Genomic DNA, 20,341 nt, shown 5'->3' on the forward strand with positions numbered 1-20,341 from the left:
GGGGGACGGTGTCTGGGGGGACGGTGTCGGGGGGATGGTGTCTGGGGGACGGTGTCTGGGGGGACGGTGTCTGGGGGACGGTGTCGGGGGGACGGTGTCGGGGGGACGGTGTCTGGGGGACGGTGTCGGGGGCACGGTGTCGGGGGGACGGTGTCGGGGGGACGGTGTCTGGGGGACGGTGTCTGGGGGACGGTGTCGGGGGGACGGTGTCGGGGGGACGGTGTCGGGGGGACGGTGTCGGGGGGACGGTGTCTGGGGGACGGTGTCTGGGGGACGGTGTCTGGGGGCGGTGTCGGGGGGACGGTGTCGGGGGGACGGTGTCGGGGGGACGGTGTCGGGGGGACGGTGTCTGGGGGACGGTGTCGGGGGGGACGGTGTCTGGGGGACGGTGTCTGGGGGACGGTGTCGGGGGGACGGTGTCGGGGGGACGGTGTCTGGGGGACGGTGTCTGGGGGACGGTGTCTGGGGGACGGTGTCGGGGGGGACGGTGTCTGGGGGACGGTGTCGGGGGGACGGTGTCGGGGGGGACGGTGTCTGGGGGACGGTGTCGGGGGACGGTGTCTGGGGGGACGGTGTCTGGGGGGACGGTGTCGGGGGGACGGTGTCGGGGGGACGGTGTCTGGGGGGACGGAGTCTGGGGGACGGTGTCGGGGGGACGGTGTCGGGGGGACGGTGTCGGGGGGACGGTGTCTGGGGGGACGGTGTCTGGGGGGACGGAGTCTGGGGGACGGTGTCTGGGGAGAGGGTGTCGGGGGGACGGTGTCTGGGGGGACGGTGTCTGGGGGGACGGTGTCTGGGGGGACGGTGTCTGGGGGGACGGAGTCTGGGGGACGGTGTCTGGGGAGAGGGTGTCGGGGGGACGGTGTCTGGGGGACGGTGTCGGGGGGACGGTGTCTGGGGGACGGTGTCTGGGGGAGAGAGTGTCGGGGGGGACGGTGTCTGGGGGACGGTGTCGGGGTGACGGTGTCGGGGGGGACGGTGTCTGCGGGGACGGTGTCGGGGGGATGGTGTCGGGGGGACGGTGTCGGGGGGGACGGTGTCTGGGGGGACGGTGTCGGGGGGATGGTGTCTGGGGGACGGTGTCTGGGGGGACGGTGTCTGGGGGACGGTGTCTGGGGGACGGTGTCGGGGGGGACGGTGTCTGGGGGGACGGTGTCTGGGGGACGGTGTCGGGGGGATGGTGTCTGGGGGACGGTGTCTGGGGGGACGGTGTCTGGGGGACGGTGTCTGGGGGACGGTGTCGGGGGGGACGGTGTCGGGGGGGACGGTGTCGGGGGGGACGGTGTCTGGGGGACGGTGTCGGGGGGACGGTGTCGGGGGGGACGGTGTCTGGGGGGACGGTGTCTGGGGGGACGGTGTCTGGGGGCGGTGTCTGGGGGAGAGGGGGGGACGGTGCCTGGGGGGGACGGTGTCTGGGGGACGGTGTCTGGGGGATGGTGTCGGGGGGACGGTGTCGGGGGGACGGTGTCTGGGGGACGGTGTCGGGGGGACGGTGTCTGGGGGACGGTGTCGGGGGGACGGTGTCGGGGGGACGGTGTCTGGGGGACGGTGTCTGGGGGATGGTGTCGGGGGGACGGTGTCGGGGGGACGGTGTCTGGGGGACGGTGTCGGGGGGACGGTGTCTGGGGGACGGTGTCGGGGGGACGGTGTCGGGGGGACGGTGTCGGGGGGACGGTGTCTGGGGGGACGGTGTCGGGGGGACGGTGTCGGGGGGACGGTGTCGGGGGGACGGTGTCTGGGGGACGGTGTCGGGGGGACGGTGTCTGGGGGAGAGGGGGGGACGGTGTCTGGGGGAGAGGGGGGGACGGTGTCGGGGGGACGGTGTCTGGGACAGACGGCTAGACGGTGTGTGGCGGCAGTATGTATGAGCGATTTCCCAGTCTCAGACTGTCCCTTTTCCTGACGATAGGAATGCAGCTGAATCTGGCCACATTGAAACCTGCGCTGAGCACTGTGAACGAGAGGTACAGCAGTCTCCGCAGTCAGGTCAAAGGCTTCGCCCAGATCTACGAGGCGGCCCTCACTGAGGCGAAGGAACAGGTGAGTGGGGCAGAGGGATGGAGCTGACAATTCATTCTCAGTAATGGCCTCGATACCCCCGCCCCCCTCACAACACAGCAATCTCCCAGAGATTGGAATCAATCCCTTAAATATCTCACAGTCTATCCCATTCCCATCACAATATTCCCAATTCCCAACATCTCCACGGTTCAGCTGTCTTTACCTCGTTACACATCTTCCCTCCTCTCTTTTTAGCAACTCAATTATCCCCTGGGGGTTTAGGGGGTAAATATTCTTAACGCAGGAAATTGAGCACAATGTGGGGTAAATAGGATTCAGGTGCGGGTCAACCATGATCTGACTGAATAGCTAAATGGCCTCCTCCTGTTCCTGTGGAACAGGCTCGAGGGGCTGAATGGGCCTCCTCCTGTTCCTGTGGAACAGGCTCGAGGGGCTGAATGGGCCTCCTCCTGTTCCTGTGGAACAGGCTCGAGGGGCTGAATGGGCCTCCTCTTGTTCCTGTGGAACAGGCGCGAGGGGCTGAATGGGCCTCCTGTTCCAGTGGAACAGGCTTGAGGGGCTGGATGGGCCTCCTCCTGTTCCTGTGTAACAGGCTCGAGGGGCTGAATGGGCCTCCTCCTGTTCCTGTGGAACAGGCTCGAGTGGCTGAATGGGCCTCCTCCTGTTCCTGTGTAACAGGCTGGAGGGGCTGAATGGGCCTCCTCCTGTTTCTGTGGATCAGGCGCGAGGGGCTGAATGGGCCTCCTCCTGTTCCTGTGGAACAGGCGCGAGGGGCTGAATGGGCCTCCTCCTGTTCCAGTGGAACAGGCTTGAGGGGCTGAATGGGCCTCCTCCTGTTCCTGTGGAACAGGCTCGAGGGGCTGAATAGGCCTCCTCCTGTTCCTGTGGAACAGGCTTGAGGGGCTGAATGGGCCTCCTCCTGTTCCTGTGGAACAGGCTCGAGGGGCTGAATGGGCCTCCTCCTGTTCCTGTGTAACAGGCTCGAGGGGCTGAATGGGCCTCCTCCTGTTCCTGTAACAGACTCGAGAGGCTGAATGGGCCTCCTCCTGTTCCTGTGGAACAGGCTCGAGGGGCTGAATGGGCCTCCTCCTGTTCCTGTGAAACAGACTCGAGGAGGGGGCTGAATGGGCCTCCTCCTGTTCCTGTAACAGACTCGAGAGGCTGAATGGGCCTCCTCCTGTTCCTGTGGAACAGGCTCGAGGGGCTGAATGGGCCTCCTCCTGTTCCTGTGAAACAGACTCTAGGAGGGGGCTGAATGGACCTACTCCTGTTCCTGTGTAACAGGCTGGAGAGGGGCTGAATGGGCCTCCCCCTGTTCCTGTGTAATAGGCTGGAGGGGCTGAATGGGCCTCCCCCTGTTCCTGTGGAACAGGCTCGAGGGGCTGAATGGGCCTCCTCCTGTTCCTGTGGAACAGGCTCGAGGGGCTGAATGGGCCTCCTCCTGTTCCTGTGTAACAGGCTGTTGGGGCTGAATGGGCCTCCCCCTGTTCCTATGTAACAGGCTCGAGGGGCTGAATGGGCCTCCTCCTGTTCCTGTGTACCAGGCTCGAGGGGCTGAATGGGCCTCCTCCTGTTCCTGTAACAGACTCGAGAGGCTGAATGGGCCTCCTCCTGTTCCTGTGGAACAGGCTCGAGGGGCTGAATGGGCCTCTTCCTGTTCCTGTGAAACAGACTCGAGGAGGGGGCTGAATGGGCCTCCTCCTGTTCCTGTGTAACAGGCTGGAGAGGGGCTGAATGGGCCTCCTCCTGTTCCTGTGTACCAGGCTCGAGGGGCTGAATGGGCCTCCTCCTGTTCCTGTAACAGACTCGAGAGGCTGAATGGGCCTCCTCCTGTTCCTGTGGAACAGGCTCGAGGGGCTGAATGGGCCTCCTCCTGTTCCTGTGAAACAGACTCGAGGAGGGGGCTGAATGGGCCTCCTCCTGTTCCTGTGTAACAGGCTGGAGAGGGGCTGAATGGGCCTCCCCCTGTTCCTGTGGAACAGGCTCGAGGGGCTGAATGGGCCTCCTCCTGTTCCTGTGTAACAGGCTGGAGGGGCTGAATGGGCCTCCTCCTGTTTCTGTGGATCAGGCGCGAGGGGCTGAATGGGCCTCCTCCTGTTCCTGTGGAACAGGCGCGAGGGGCTGAATGGGCCTCCTCCTGTTCCTGTGTAACAGGCTGGAGGGGCTGAATGGGCCTCCTCCTGTTTCTGTGGATCAGGCGCGAGGGGCTGAATGGGCCTCCTCCTGTTCCTGTGGAACAGGCGCGAGGGGCTGAATGGGCCTCCTCCTGTTCCAGTGGAACAGGCTTGAGGGGCTGAATGGGCCTCCTCCTGTTCCTGTGGAACAGGCTCGAGGGGCTGAATAGGCCTCCTCCTGTTCCTGTGGAACAGGCTTGAGGGGCTGAATGGGCCTCCTCCTGTTCCTGTGGAACAGGCTCGAGGGGCTGAATGGGCCTCCTCCTGTTCCTGTGTAACAGGCTCGAGGGGCTGAATGGGCCTCCTCCTGTTCCTGTAACAGACTCGAGAGGCTGAATGGGCCTCCTCCTGTTCCTGTGGAACAGGCTCGAGGGGCTGAATGGGCCTCCTCCTGTTCCTGTGAAACAGACTCGAGGAGGGGGCTGAATGGGCCTCCTCCTGTTCCTGTAACAGACTCGAGAGGCTGAATGGGCCTCCTCCTGTTCCTGTGGAACAGGCTCGAGGGGCTGAATGGGCCTCCTCCTGTTCCTGTGAAACAGACTCTAGGAGGGGGCTGAATGGACCTACTCCTGTTCCTGTGTAACAGGCTGGAGAGGGGCTGAATGGGCCTCCCCCTGTTCCTGTGTAATAGGCTGGAGGGGCTGAATGGGCCTCCCCCTGTTCCTGTGGAACAGGCTCGAGGGGCTGAATGGGCCTCCTCCTGTTCCTGTGGAACAGGCTCGAGGGGCTGAATGGGCCTCCTCCTGTTCCTGTGTAACAGGCTGTTGGGGCTGAATGGGCCTCCCCCTGTTCCTATGTAACAGGCTCGAGGGGCTGAAATGGGCCTCCTCCTGTTCCTGTGTACCAGGCTCGAGGGGCTGAATGGGCCTCCTCCCTGTTCCTGTAACAGACTCGAGAGGCTGAATGGGCCTCCTCCTGTTCCTGTGGAACAGGCTCGAGGGGCTGAATGGGCCTCTTCCTGTTCCTGTGAAACAGACTCGAGGAGGGGGCTGAATGGGGCCTCCTCCTGTTCCTGTGTAACAGGCTGGAGAGGGCTGAATGGGCCTCCTCCTGTTCCTGTGTACCAGGCTCGAGGGGCTGAATGGGCCTCCTCCTGTTCCTGTAACAGACTCGAGAGGGCTGAATGGGGCCTCCTCCTGTTCCTGTGGAACAGGCTCGAGGGGCTGAATGGGCCTCCTCCTGTTCCTGTGAAACAGACTCGAGGAGGGGGCTGAATGGGCCTCCTCCTGTTCCTGTGTAACAGGCTGGAGAGGGGCTGAATGGGCCTCCCCCTGTTCCTGTGGAACAGGCTCGAGGGGCTGAATGGGCCTCCTCCTGTTCCTGTGTAACAGGCTGGAGGGGGCTGAATGGGCCTCCTCCTGTTTCTGTGGATCAGGCGCGAGGGGCTGAATGGGCCTCCTCCTGTTCCTGTGGAACAGGCGCGAGGGGCTGAATGGGCCTCCTCCTGTTCCAGTGGAACAGGCTTGAGGGCCTGAATGGGCCTCCTCCTGTTCCTGTGGAACAGGCTCGAGGGGCTGAATGGGCCTCCTCCTGTTCCTGTGTAACAGGCTCGAGGGGCTGAATGGGCCTCCCCCCTGTTCCTGTGTAACAGGCCTCGAGGGGGCTGAATGGGCCTCCTCCTGTTCCCTTGTAACAGGCTCGAGGGGCTGAATGGGCCTCCTCCTGTTCCTGTGGAACAGGCTCGGGAGGCTGAATGGGCCTCCTCCTGTTCCTGTGTACCAGGCTCGAGGGGGCTGAATGGGCCTCTCCTGTTCCTGTAACAGACTCGAGAGGCTGAATGGGCCTCCTCCTGTTCCTGTGGAACAGGCTCGAGGGGGCTGAATGGGCCTCCTCCTGTTCCTGTGAAACAGACTCGAGGAGGGGGCTGAATGGGCCTCCTCCTGTTCCTGTAACAGACTCGAGGAGGCTGAATGGGCCTCCTCCTGTTCCTGTGGAACAGGCTCGAGGGGCTGAATGGGCCTCCTCCTGTTCCTGGGTGAAACAGACTCGAGGAGGGGGCTGAATGGACCTACTCCTGTTCCTGTGTAACAGGCTGGAGAGGGGCTGAATGGGCCTCCCCCTGTTCCTGTGTAATAGGCTGGAGGGGCTGAATGGGGCCTCCCCCTGTTCCTGTGGAACAGGCTCGAGGGGCTGAATGGGCCTCCTCCTGTTCCTGTGGAACAGGCTCGAGGGGCTGAATGGGCCTCCTCCTGTTCCTGTGTAACAGGCTGTTTGGGGCTGAATGGGCCTCCCCCTGTTCCTATGTAACTGGCTCGAGGGGCTGAATGGGCCTCCTCCTGTTCCCTTGTAACAGGCTCGAGGGGCTGAATGGGCCTCCTCCTGTTCCTGTGGAACAGGCTCGGGAGGCTGAATGGGCCTCCTCCTGTTCCTGTGTACCAGGCTCGAGGGGCTGAATGGGCCTCCCTCCTGTTCCTGTAACAGACTCGAGAGGCTGAATGGGCCTCCTCCTGTTCCTGTGGAACAGGCTCGAGGGGCTGAATGGGCCTCTTCCTGTTCCTGTGAAACAGACTCGAGGAGGGGGGCTGAATGGGCCTCCTCCTGTTCCTGTGTAACAGGCTGGAGAGGGGCTGAATGGGCCTCCTCCTGTTCCTGTGTACCAGGCTCGAGGGGCTGAATGGGCCTCCTCCTGTTCCTGTAACAGACTCGAGAGGCTGAATGGGCCTCCTCCTGTTCCTGTGGAACAGGCTCGAGGGGCTGAATGGGCCTCCTCCTGTTCCTGTGAAACAGACTCGAGGAGGGGGCTGAATGGGCCTCCTCCTGTCCTGTGTAACAGCTGGAGAGGGGCTGAATGGGCCTCCCCCTGTTCCTGTGTAACAGGCTGGAGGGGCTGACGGGCCTACCCCTGTTCCTGTGTAACAGGCTGGAGGGGCTGAATGGGCCTCCTCCTGTTCCTGTGTAACAGGCTGGAGAGGGGCTGAATGGGCCTCCTCCTGTTCCTGTGTAACAGGCTTGAGGGGCTGAATGGGCCCTCCTCCTGTTCCTGTGGAACAGGCTCGAGGGGCTGAATGGGCCTCCTCCTGTTCCTGTGGAACAGGCTCGAGGGGCTGAATGGGCCTCCTCCTGTTCCTGTGAAACAGGCTCGAGGGGCTGAATGGGCCTCCTCCTGTTCCTGTGTAACAGGCTCGAGGGGCTGAATGGGCCTCCGTCCTGTTCCTGTGTAACAGGCTGGGGAGGGGCTGAATGGGCCTCCTCCTGTTCCTGTGTAACAGGCTGGGGAGGGGCTGAATGGGCCTCCTCCTGTTCCAGTGGAACAGGCTCGAGGGGCTGAATGGGCCTCCCCCTGTTCCTGTGGAACAGGCTCGAGGGGCTGAATGGGCCTCCTCCTGTTCCTGTGGAACAGGCTCGAGGGGCTGAATGGGCCTCCCCCTGTTCCTGAGGAACAGGCTCGAGGGGCTGAATGGGCCTCCTCCTGTTCCTGTGTAACAGGCTGGGGAGGGGCTGAATGGGCCTCCTCCTGTTCCTGTGTAACAGGCTGGGGAGGGGCTGAATGGGCCTCCTCCTGTTCCCGTGTAACAGGCTCGAGGGGCTGAATGGGCCTCCTCCTGTTCCTGTTGTAACGGGCTCGAGGGGCTGAATGGGCCTCCTCCTGTTCCTGTGTAACAGGCTGGGGAGGGGCTGAATGGGCCTCCTCCTGTTCCTGTGTAACAGGCTGGGGAGGGGGCTGAATGGGGCCTCCTCCTGTTCCTGTGTAACGGGCTCGAGGGGCTGAATGGGCCTCCTCCTGTTCCTGTGTAACAGGCTGGGGAGGGGCTGAATGGGCCTCCTCCTGTTCCTGTGGAACAGGCTCGAGGGGGCTGAATGGGCCTCCTCCTGTTCCTGTGTAACAGGCTGGGGAGGGGCTGAATGGGCCTCCTCCTGTTCCCGTGTAACAGGCTCGAGGGGCTGAATGGGCCTCCTCCTGTTCCTGTGTAACGGGCTCGAGGGGCTGAATGGGCCTCCTCCTGTTCCTGTGTAACAGGCTGGGGAGGGGCTGAATGGGCCTCCTCCTGTTCCTGTGTAACAGGGCCTGGGGAGGGGCTGAATGGGCCTCCTCCTGTTCCTGTGTAACGGGCTCGAGGGGCTGAATGGGCCTCCTCCTGTTCCTGTGTAACAGGCTGGGGAGGGGCTGAATGGGCCTCCTCCTGTTCCTGTGGAACAGGCTCGAGGGGCTGAATGGGGCCTCCCCCTGTTCCTGAGGAACAGGCTCGAGGGGCTGAATGGGCCTCCCCCCTGTTCCTGATTCCTGCTCCAAACTTTAACTTGTGCCCCCTTGGGATTTGAATGGAAAATTACAGAACATTAAGCCAGAGTTTTGACAAGGGACTGTGGGAGACACGGTAGCACAGTGGTTAGCACTGTGGCTTTCACAGCGCCGGGTCCCAGGTTCGATTCCCCGCTGGGTCACTGTCTGTGCGGAGTCTGCACGTTCTCCCCGTGTCCTGCGCGGGTTTTCCTCCGGGCGCTCCGGTTTCCTCCCACAAGTCCCGAAAGAGGTGGCGTTAGGTGAATTGGACATTCCGAATTCTCCCTCCGTGTACCCGAACAGGCGGCGGAGTGTGGGCAACTAGGGGCTTTTCACAGTAACTTCATTGCAGTGTTAATGTCAGCCTACTTGTGACAATAAGATTATTATTATTATCCTTGTTCCCCCTGTTTACAGATCCAATCAGCGATAACTGAGGTCTCCGAGTCAAACAGACACCCTGATGGAAAAATATGAGCGGGAAATGTTCCTGAGGAAGAAATACCATGACCAGCTGGTGGAGCTCCGAGGTGGGGCAGGGCAATCTTAGCCCATTGGGTGGAGTGACACCACCACCTGGTGGAGCTCCGAGGTGGGCAGGGCAATCTTAGCCCATTGGGTGGAGTGACACCACCACCTGGTGGAGCTCCGAGGTGGGGCAGGGCAATCTTAGCCCATTGGGTGGAGTGACACCACCACCTGGTGGAGCTCCGAGGTGGGGCAGGGCAATCTTAGCCCATTGGGTGGAATGACACCACCACCTGGTGGAGCTCCGAGGTTGGATTGATTGGATTGGATTTGTTTATTGTCACGTGTACCGAGGTTCAGTGAAAAGTATTTTTCTGCGAGCAGCTCAACAGATCATTAAATACATGGAAGAAAAGGGAATAAAAGAAAATACATAATAGGGCAACACAACATATACAATGTAACTACATAAGCACTGGCATCGGGTGAAGCATACAGGGTGTAAGTGTTAATGAGGTCAGTCCATAAGAGGGTCATTTAGGAGTCTGGTAACAGCGGGGAAGAAGCTGTTTTTGAGTCAGTTCGTGCGTGTTCTCAGACTTCTGTATCTCCTGCCCGATGGAGAAGTTGGAAGAGTGAGTAAGCCGGGTGGGAGGGGTCTTTGATTATGTTGCCCGCTTTCCCCAGGCAGCGGGAGGTGTAGATGGAGTCAATGGATGGGAGGCAGGTTTGTGTGATGGACTGGGCGGTGTTCACGACTCTCTGAAGTTTCTTGCGGTCCTGGGCCGAGCAGTTGCCATACCAGACTGTGATGCAGCCCGAGAGGATGCTTTCTATGGTGCATCTGTAAAAGTTGGTAAGGGTTAACGAGGACATGCCAAACTTCCTTAGTTTCCTGAGGAAGTATAGGCGCTGTTGTGCTTTCTTGGTGGTAGCGTCGACGTGGGTGGACCAGGACAGATTTTTGGAGATGTGCACCCCTAGGAATTTGAAACTGCTAACCATCTCCACCTGTTGATGCTGACAGGGGTGTGGACAGTACTTTGCTTCCTGAAGTCAATGACCAGCTCTTTAGTTTTGCTGGCATTGAGGGAGAGATTGTTGTCGCTGCACCACTCCACTAGGTTCTCTATCTCCCGTCTGTATTCGGACTCGTCGTTATTCGAGATCCGCCCACTATGGTCGTATCGTCAGCAAACTTGTAGATGGAGTTGGAACCAAGTTTTACCACGCAGTCGTGTGTGTACAGGGAGTAGAGTAGGGGGCTAAGTACGCAGCCTTGCGGGGCGCCGGTGTTGAGGAGCCGGTGTTGAGGGTAGGGCAGGGCGATGTTAGCCCATTTGAATCGTAGCAAGTTTACGGCAGAGAAAGAGGCCACTCTGCCCATTGTGTCTGTGTCAGGTGAGAAACGAGCCCCCAGCCAAATCCCACTTCCCAGTATCTTGTCCGTAGCCCGATAGGTGACGGCACTTGAGGATTCCATATTCCTTCTTAACCACTTTATCAACCTCTCCTGCTCCCTTCAGACATCTGTGCACATTCACCCCAAGGTCCCTCGCCTCCTCTACACCTCCCAGTACCTTCCCATTTGCCCTGTTTGACCTCTGAAAATACTTCACCTCACACTCCTCTGGGTTCAATTCCAATAATCCCTCAGGACGGAGTCCAATAATTTTCCCACTCCCGAGTTGGACTGACAGTAACTATCCCTCATTCTCTTTTAAACAACGGTACAACGGTAACAGGCCTCCAATCCTCCCGCACCCCACAGGTATCCAGAAAGGACTGGAAAATGATGGGTCAGAGAATCTACAATTTCCTCCCTGGCTTCTGTTAACCACTCGGGGTTTATTTCACCCAATCCTGCTAATTTCTTTTAAATGAAGCTTTTGCAACATTTTTATAACAATAACAAACAAAACAATAATAATGTAAACATCAACACCAGTTTCCTCAAAGTCCCGGACTTGTAAATATCTGAAACCCGTTCCCCGACGGCAGCTTGAACTTGTCCTCCAGCGCCTTCAGACTGGGAAAACTCCCGTCTGTGAATAGATCTCCCATCCGTCTAATTCCTGCTCTCTGCCAGCTCCGGAACCCGCCATCTATCCTGCCCGGCGCGATCCTGTGGTTATTGCAAATCGGGGTCCAGACCGACGCACCCTCCATCTTCTTTTCCCTCCTCCATTGCCCCCAGATCCTCAGTGCCGCCACCACCACCGGGCTAGTGGAGTATCGGGGCCGGCGAGAACGGCAGAGGTGCCGTAACCAATGCTCCCAGACTGGTGCCTTTTGCATGACGCCGCCTCCATCCGCTCCCATGTCGACCCGTCCCCCATTACCCCACTTCCTAATCATCGCTATATTCGCCGCCAGATGTTGCAGATGTTCGGCAGCGCCAACCCACCCTCCCCCCGACTGCGCTCCAGCAACATTTTCTTCACCCGCGGGGTTTTACCCGCCCACACAAAGCCCGAAATAATCTTGTCTACCCGCTTGAAAAAAGCCTTAGGGATGAAGATGGGGGGGGCACTGCCAATCCTGCAAAGTTAACTGCTCTCAAAGATGCTAATCCTCTGAATAATTCCTCTTTCTCACATCCAATATTTCTCATTCCTCCACCTTTACGACAACATCTGCATCGTCCCCTCTTTTATGAGGACAGTTGCAAGGTATCAGAAAGACCCAGCCCACATCCTCCACCTCCTCACACAGTAGAAAGTCTGACAACACCAGGTTAAAGTCCAACAAGTTTGTTTCGATGTCACTAACTTTCGGAGCATTGCTCCTTCCTCAGGTGAATGAAAAGGTATGTTCCAGAAACATATATATAGACAGATTCAAAGATGCCAGACAACTTAGAATGTGATCCAGAATGAAGCGGATGAGTTGCAGAATTGCGTCTGGAGATTGGTAGTTGTCGGTGTTGAGTACTGAGGCTGTTGCAGCAATGCCGTTGTCATGGTGGATGCTGGTGTAGAGTGCCGAGACATCCATTGTGACGAGGAATGTTCCTGGTTCAACTGGTCCATGGGTGCTGAGTTTCTGTAGAAGTCCGTCGTGTCCCGACAGAAGCTGGGCGTACCTTGTACGATGGGTTTCAAGATGCCCTCGATGTAGCCAGAAAGGTTCTCACACAGGGTCCCATTGCCTGAAACGATAGGGGCGGCCTGGTGTGTTGGCCTTATGTATTTTCGGGAGGCAGTAGAGATCTCCAATGCGGGGAGTACGTGGGATGAGAGCACGTAGGGTGCTCTGAAGGTCTGGATCCAAGGGCTTGATCAGTCTGTTAAGTTGGCGGATGTGTTCCTTGGTCGGATCTGCGGGTAACTGTCTGTAGTGTTCCTGGTTGTTGAGTTGTCGATATACTTCTTTGCAGTAGTCGTTCTGTTCAGTATGACAGTGGCCCCCCCTTTGTCTGCTGGTTTGATGACGATGCTGCGGTTGGTCTTGAGAGCGCGGATGGCATTGCGTTGTGCTTGGGTGACGTTCGGGGCTGTCTTGTGAATGCGACTGATGAATCTGGCATTGACGCGACTCCTGACGGCTTGAGCATACATGTCGAGTCTAAGGCAGCGGCCTTCCGGGGGGTCCAATTCGACTCTTTCCTCTTCGGTTGCCGCGCCGCAGATCTCTCGGTCTGCTGTTCCGGTTCATTGGTAGTCTGCTTGGTTCGCTGTCGGGCCTCTTGGGTCTGTGGAGAATTCCCGGAGCCTCATTCGCCTGATGAATTCCTCCGTGTCTGCCGCGAGACTGATGGGGTCCATTTTGGTGGTGGAGCAGAAATTGAGCCCTCTGCTGAGGACTTCGATTTGGTCTGGTTGAAGGGTGTAGTCTGACAAGTTGACAATAGATTTCCCTGTATTGTTTTCTACTGTGGCACTGGGGGTGGCTTGGTTGCTGCTGGTGGTGATGCCAAGTTTCTCAAGCTTCCTGTTCTTGGTATGCATATAGGTGGCATAGTATTGTTGTCTCATCTGTTTGGCGGTGTTCCGCAGCTGGTCTGCTGCATCCTGAGCACAAGTTGAGATATGGCCTCTATCTTGGTTTCCAGGTTGCGTCGTCTGCTGTAGAGCTGGCGGACGAGGTGTTGAGGAGTGTGAGAGAGGTGCGACAGCAGAGTACCACAGGTACGCGGTACATACTCGTGCGACTCGGCCAACGTTGTCTACCTCATACGCTGCAGGAAAGGATGTCCCGAAGCGTGGTACATTGGCGAGACCATGCAGACGCTGCGACAACGAATGAACGGACATCGCGCGACAATCGCCAGGCAGGAATGTTCCCTTCCAGTCGGGGAACACTTCAGCAGTCGAGGGCATTCAATCTCTGATCTCCGGGTAAGCGTTCTCCAAGGCGGCCTTCAGGACCCGTGACAACGCAGAATCGCCGAGCAGAAACTTATAGCCAAGTTCCGCACACATGAGTGCGGCCTCAACGGGACCTGGGATTCATGTCGCATTACATTCATCCCCCACCATCTGGCCTGCGAAATCCTACCAACTGTCCCTGGCTTGACACAATTCACACCTCTTTAACCTGGGGTTACCCCATCTCTGGATCTGTAAAGATTTAATCACCTGCTAATGCTCGTATTCCAAGCATTGTCTGGCATCTTTGAATCTGTCTATATATGTGTTTCTGGAACATACCTCTTCATTCACCTGAGGAAGGAGCAGCGCTCCAAAAGCTAGTGACATCGAAACAAACCTGTTGGACTTTAACCTGGTGTTGTAAGACTTCGTACTGTGCTCACCCCAGTCCAACCCCGGCATCTCCACATCATGGTTCCTCAAACAGGTCACCATTTTTGGTCTTTTATGGGTCCTCCTCTTTCCTTGGTTACCCTCTTAGTCTTAATGTATTGATAAAAATCTTTGGGTTCTCGTTGATTTTCTTTGTCAATATTCCTTCGTATCCCGCTTTGCTTCACTAATTTCCTTTCGAATTTTCCCCCTCCACTTTCTACATGTCCCTTGTCTTTCTGTAGTATTGAGTTCTCGAGTTGGACATACTTACCTTACCCTGTGAGCTCCTCGATATCCGGAAGGCTCTCGATTTGCCGTTTCATCGTTTTCCTTTATCAGAACATGTTTATCTGAACCCCTGATTCTCCCGTTTAAATATTTCCCACTGCTCTCACGGTGACCTTCACTAATAATAATAATAAAAGCTCCTGTTTCCTGTCCACATTCTCGAAATCATTCCCCGGCTTAATAAAACTGTCCTTGCCCCGGTTTAGAGCTTCATCTACTGTTTTACCTTCGTCCTTTTCCACAAATCACTATCACCAAAATGCTCTCCCACTGTCACTCCTTCCAGCTGTTCAGCTTCACTCAATCCAGAACCGTACTCTCTCTTGTTGGACTTGTTGCACACTGGACATAAACTTTCTCCTGAATGCACCTTCAGCGTCTCGGTTCCTTACACACTGAAGCTATCCAGTTAATATTGCAGTAGTTACAACCCCCCCCCCCCCCCCCCCCCCCCCCGCCCTGACTGCAACTGCTCTGCTCTGGGATTTACCCCACATATTTGCTCTTCTCCCTCCCTCTGACTGTTTGGGGGGGTCCAAAGTGCACCCCAAGTATTGTGACTGCCCCTTTATTGTTTATAAGCTCTATCCATGTGGTCTTCGTTGATGATCCTTCTCACCCACCATCCCTCCGCAGCTGTAATTGCTTCTCTAGCCACAATTTGCTACCTCGCCCTCTTTTTTTTCACCTCCGTCCCTTGATCCACTGCGAAAAACGGTATCAGATGAAATACCAATTTAGCGCCATACACCGAAATCCCAACTCCACACTCCGACTATGTCTGGCATAGCCCCCTGTCTCTTCATGGGTCTCTTGCTACTCATGTGAGCGAAGAACCAGCCTCTCACACACACAGTTCCTGATGAGTTACTATCTAGTTACTATCTGGTTTAGCATCTAACTACAGTAATAAACACCACCTCCTTTCCGCTGATTGACAGATAACCACCTGAAGTGCCTTCCTGAACCCAGTGGGTAAAGTAAAGCCTCCAGCTGGTGGAGCTCCAGCACACAGAGACCAGAAAATCACAGCAATCATCTGCTGCTCCACTGGAGGCCAGATACGGATGTTGATAGTGGGGGATTCAGAGGTGGGAATGTGGTTGAATGTCAAGAGGTGATGGTTAGATCCTCTCTTGGTGGAGAGGGTCAAGGCACGGTTGCGAAGTTTGCAGATGATACAAAGATCTGTAGATAGTATAGTATAGGTAGTATTGAGGAAGCAAGGGGGCTGCAGAAGGACTTGGACAGGCTCGGAGAGTGGGCAATGAAGTGGCAAATGAAATACAATATGGAAAAGTGTGAGGTTATGCACTTTGGAAGGAGGAATTTAGGCATAGACTATTTTCCAAATGGGAAGATACTTGGGAAATCAGAAGCACAAAGGGACTTGGGAGTCCTTGTTTACGATTCTCTTAAGGTTAACGTGCAGGTTCAGTCGGCAGTTAAGAAGGCAAATGCAATGTGAGCATTTATGTCGAGAGGGCTAGAATACAAGACCAGGGATGTACTTCTGAGGCTGTATAAGGCTCTGGTCAGACCCCATTTGGAGTATTGTGAGCAGTTTTGGGCCCCGTATCTAAGGAAGGATGTGCTGGCCTTGGAAAGGGTCCAGAGGAGGTTCACAAGAATGATCCTGGAATGAAGAACCTGTCATATGAGGAGCGGTTGAGGTCTCTGGGTCTGTACTCGGAGTTTAGAAGGATGAGGGGGGATCTTATTGAAACTTACAGGGTACTGCGAAGCCTGGATAGAGTGGACGTGGAGAGGATGTTTCCACTTGTAGGAAAAACTAGAAGCAGAGGACACCATCTCAGACTAAAGGGACGATGCTTTAAAACAGAGATGAGGAGGAATTTCTTCAGCCAGAGGGTGGTGAATCTGTGGAACTCTTTGCCGCAGAAGGCTGTGGAGGCCAAATCACGGAGTGTCTTTCAGACCGAGATAGATAGGTTCTTGATTAATAAGGGGATCAGGGGTTAAGGGGAGAAGGCAGGAGAATGGGGATGAGAAAATATCAGCCATGATTGAATGGGGGAGCAGACTCGATGGGCCGAGTGGCCTAATTCTGCTCCTGTGTCTTATGGTCTTATGGTCATCGCCTGGTACTTGTGTGACACAGAAACACTTATTACAACACAGAAGGAGGGCCATTCAGGCCCATCGGGTCTGCACCGGCCCTCCGACTGCACGATTCTCATCCTCCTGTCTTCTCCCATCACCCTTCACTTTACAGATGTCAATGTAACTCACCACCTTTTCCCCTTCGTGTTCCCACCTTGTCCCCAGGTAATATCCGAGTGTTGTGCAGGGTGAAACCGGTTCCGGCGCGCGACCAGACCGAGGCCAGCTGCCTGGAGGGGGTGAGCGCTGACCCGAGTGTGGACTGCAGGGTCAGGATGATGTATAAAGGCAGAATGAGGACCTTTGACCTGGACAAGGTGTTTTCATCACAGGCCACACAGGAGGAGGTAACTGGCTCATTCAACAAGGAATGCTCGGGAGGCGTGTGGAGTCCGAGGAGATAGGAGAGGTGCTAAATGAATATTTTTCGTCAGTATTCACACAGGAAAAAGACAATGTTGTCGAGGAGAATACTGAGATTCAGGCTACTAGACGAGAAGGGCTTGAGGTTCATAAGGAGGAGGTGTTAGCAATTCTGGACAGGCTGAAAATAGATAAGTCCCCTGGGCCGGATGGGATTTATCCTAGGATTCTCTGGGAAGCTAGGTAGGAGATTGCTGAGCCTTTGGCTTTGATCTTTAAGTCATCTTTGTCTACAGGAATAGTGCCAGAAGACTGGAGGATAGCAAATGTTGTCCCCTTGTTCAAGAAGGGGAGTAGAGACAACCTCGGTAACTGTAGACCAGTGAGCCTTACTTCTGTTGTGGGCAAAATCTTGGAAAGGTTTATAAGAGATAGGATGTATAATCATCTGGAAAGGAATAATTTGATTAGAGATAGTCAACATGGTTTTGTGAAGGGTAGGTCGTGCCTCACAAACCTTATTGAGTTCTTTGAGAAGGTGACCAAACAGGTGGATGAGGGTAAAGCAGTTGATGTGGTGTATATGGATTTCAGTAACGCGTTTGATAAGGTTCCCCACGGTAGGCTACTGCAGAAAATACGGAGGCATGGGATTCAGGGTGATTTAGCAGTTTGGATCAGAAATTGGCTAGCTGGAAGAAGACAAAGGGTGGTGGTTGATGGGAAATGTTCAGACTGGAGTCCAGTTACTAGTGGTGTACCACAAGGATCTGTTTTGGGGCCACTGCTGTTTGTCATTTTTATAAATGACCTGGAGGAGGGCGTAGAAGGATGGGTGAGTAAATTTGCAGATGACACTAAAGTCGGTGGAGTTGTGGATGGAGTGCGAAAGGATGTTGCAAGTTACAGAGAGACATAGATAAGCTGCAGCGCTGGGCTGAGAGGTGGCAAATGGAGTTTAATGCAGAAAAGTGTGAGGTGATTCATTTTGGAAGGAATAACAGGAAGACTGAGTACTGGGCTAATGGTAAGATTCTTGGCAGTGTGGATGAGCAGAGAGATCTCGGTGTCCATGTACATAGATCCCTGAAAGTTGCCACCCAGGTTGAGAGGGTTGTTAAGAAGGCGTACGGTGTGTTAGCTTTTATTGGTAGAGGGATTGAGTTTCGGAGCCATGAGGTCATGTTGCAGCTGTACAAAACTATGTTGCGGCCGCATTTGGAGTATTGCGTGCAATTCTGGTCGCCGCATTATAGGAAGGATGTGGAAGCATTGGAAAGGGTGCAGAGGAGATTTACCAGAATGTTGCCTGGTATGGAGGGAAGATCGTATGAGGAAAGGCTGAGGGACTTGAGGCTGTTTTCGTTAGAGAGAAAAAGGTTAAGAGGTGACTTAATTGAGGCCTACAAGATGATCAGAGGATTGGATAGGGTGGACAGTGAGAGCCTTTTCCCTCGGATGGTGATGTCTAGCACGAGGGGACATATCTTTAAATTGAGGGGAGATAGATATAGGACAGATGTCAGAGGTAGGTTCTTTACTCAGAGAGTAGTAAGGGCGTGGAATGCCCTGCCTGCAACAGTAGTGGACTCGCCAACACTAAGGGCATTCAAATGGTCATTGGATAGACATGTGGACGATAAGGGAATAGTGTAGATGGGCTTTAGAATGGTTTCACAGGTTGGCGCAACATCGAGGGCCGAAGGGCCTGTACTGCGCTGTAATGTTCTGTGTTCTATGGAAGAGTGGTTTAAGGGGAGGCAGTGCTGTAGTGGTATTGTCACTGGACTAGTAATCCAGAGGCCCAGAGTAATGCTCCAGGGACCCCGGTTCAAATCCCGCTACTGCAGGTGGTGACATTTTAATCCACTAAAAATCTGGAATTAAAAGTCCAATGTTGACCATGAAACAATTGTCGATTGTCGTAAAAACCCACCTGGGTCACTAATGTCCTTGAGGGAAGGAAATCTGCCGTCCTTACCCGGTCTGGCCTCCATGTGACTCCAGACCCACAGCAATGTGGTTGAGTCTTAACTTCCCCCTCCAGGGCAATTAGGGATGGGTAATAGATGGTGAAGAAAATATTTATTCCCAGCAATGATTGGTCTGTCTTACAGGAGAGCAGTTTATGTTGGGAGGGTGTTGGAACAGTATGTCTGAAAGAAATCTCCACAGTTTTCTGTGTGGTTAACTGTAAGACTTTATTAACTCCCCAAACCAGTTCCGCATGTCCAGTCCGGGGTACAAACTAGGAGCTATCTCCATGTTCAGGTCCCTGCACAGCCCTGCTCAACGCCACACTGACCCCGGAGTCCGGGTCAAATGCCTTCTTCCATCGCTGAGTGGGCGGTCCTGTGCCCAGGCCGACATTAACCCTGTATGTGCCAGACCCTTATACTACAGTTCATGACTGGTAAAGGCTGTGTAATGACTTATCACTTGTGCATTCTGTTATAATTCTGTAAACTGTTGTGAACCCTGCGAGTTAAGACGGTCGGGCTCTCAGGGAGCGAAGCTCGCAACAGCAAATTGCCACCAGCTTTAATCACAGATCTGATAGGGAAATGGTGACGTCGTGGTAATGTCACTGGACAAGTAACTCAGAGGTCCCAGGCAAATGCTCTGGTGACACCAGAGGTGGTAAGGTGGTTAGCACTGCTGCCTCACAGCTCCAGGGTCCCAGGTTCGATTCCCGGCTTGAGTCCCCGTGTGTGCGTGGGTTTCCTCCGGGTGCTCCGGTTTCCTGAAAGACGTGCTGTTAGGTGGATTGGCCGCGCTAAATTGCCCTTAGTGTCCAAAAAGGTTAGGTTGGGTTACTGGGATAGGGTGGAGGTGTGGGCTTAAGTAGGGCACTCTTTTCAAGGGCTGGTGTAGACTCAATGGGGCCTGACTTTATCAGTGACGGAGACAGGAGGAATCCTAATATCAATACGCCAGTACCGGATGATTGGAGGGAGGCGAATGTTGTTCAAGAAAGGGAATAGGGAAATCCCTGGGAATTACAGACCCATCGGTCTTACGTCTGTGGTGAGCAAAATTTTGGAAAGGATTCTGAGAGATAGGGGGCGGGATACTCCAACCCCCGCCCGGTCGGAGAATTCCCGGGGGACGGCGCGAATGCCGCCTCGCCGCTCCGACGCCAGCTGCCGTTTTTCAGGCAGGGGAGGGATTCACGCCACGCCAGTCGGGGGCCATCGAGCCCCCCCCCCCTCCCCCGGGAATTCTCCGGGCTCCGATGGGCCGGGCGCCCGTCCGTTTTTAGCCAGTCCCGCCGGCGTGGATTGGACACGGCCCCACACGCGGGACGTGGCAGGTAAGTCGGCTGGGGTGGTCCTCGGGGGGGGGGGGGGGGGGGGGGGGGGGGCACGGGGGGATCCGGCCCCGGGGGAGGGCCCCACGGTGGCCTTGCCCGCGATCGGCCTGTGCCGTGGGGGCACTCCTTTCTCCCGCGCCAGCCCCTGCTGAGCTCCGCCATGACCAGCGCGGAGAAGAGAACCCCTCGTGCAGGCGGCAAAATACTCCGGCAGTTCCGCGCGTGCGCAAACACGCGCAGTCCCCTCCGCCGTCCACCTAGCCCCCGGAAGTGCGGAGATCAGGGGCTGTTGACGACGGAGTGGTTGGGGCCGGTTCTCCTGCCGCAGTGGGGACTTAGTCTCCGCAGGGGAGAATCCCACCCAGGATTTACGATTATTTAGAAAAACATAGTTTGAGTAAAGATGGCTTTGTGAGGGGCAGGTCATGCCTCACAAGTGGGCAGCATGGTAGCACAAGTGGATAGCACTGTGGCTTCACAGCGCCAGGGTCGATTCCCCGCTGGGTCACTGTCTGTGCGGAGTCTGCACGTTCTCCCCGTGTGTGCGTGGGTTTCCTCCGGGTGCTCCGGTTTCCTCCCACAGTCCAAAGACGTGCAGGTTAGGTGGATTGTCCATGAT

General features: G+C 56.0%; 1 protein-coding gene across 1 annotated transcript in view; it reads left to right on the top strand.

The window, feature by feature from the left end:
• Nucleotides 1-1,860: 1,860 nt before the first annotated feature.
• LOC140425669 (kinesin-like protein KIFC3) overlaps nt 1,861-20,341 on the top strand; it is a 171,649-nt gene continuing 153,168 nt past the window's right edge. Inside the window, 4 exon segments of the mRNA XM_072510165.1 lie at nt 1,861-2,040; nt 8,836-8,874; nt 8,876-8,948; nt 16,212-16,393. Of these exon segments, the coding sequence (XP_072366266.1) occupies nt 1,861-2,040; nt 8,836-8,874; nt 8,876-8,948; nt 16,212-16,393 (474 nt within the window).

The sequence above is a fragment of the Scyliorhinus torazame genome, chromosome 6 (genome assembly GCF_047496885.1).
Source record: "Scyliorhinus torazame isolate Kashiwa2021f chromosome 6, sScyTor2.1, whole genome shotgun sequence".
NCBI lineage: Eukaryota > Metazoa > Chordata > Chondrichthyes > Carcharhiniformes > Scyliorhinidae > Scyliorhinus > Scyliorhinus torazame.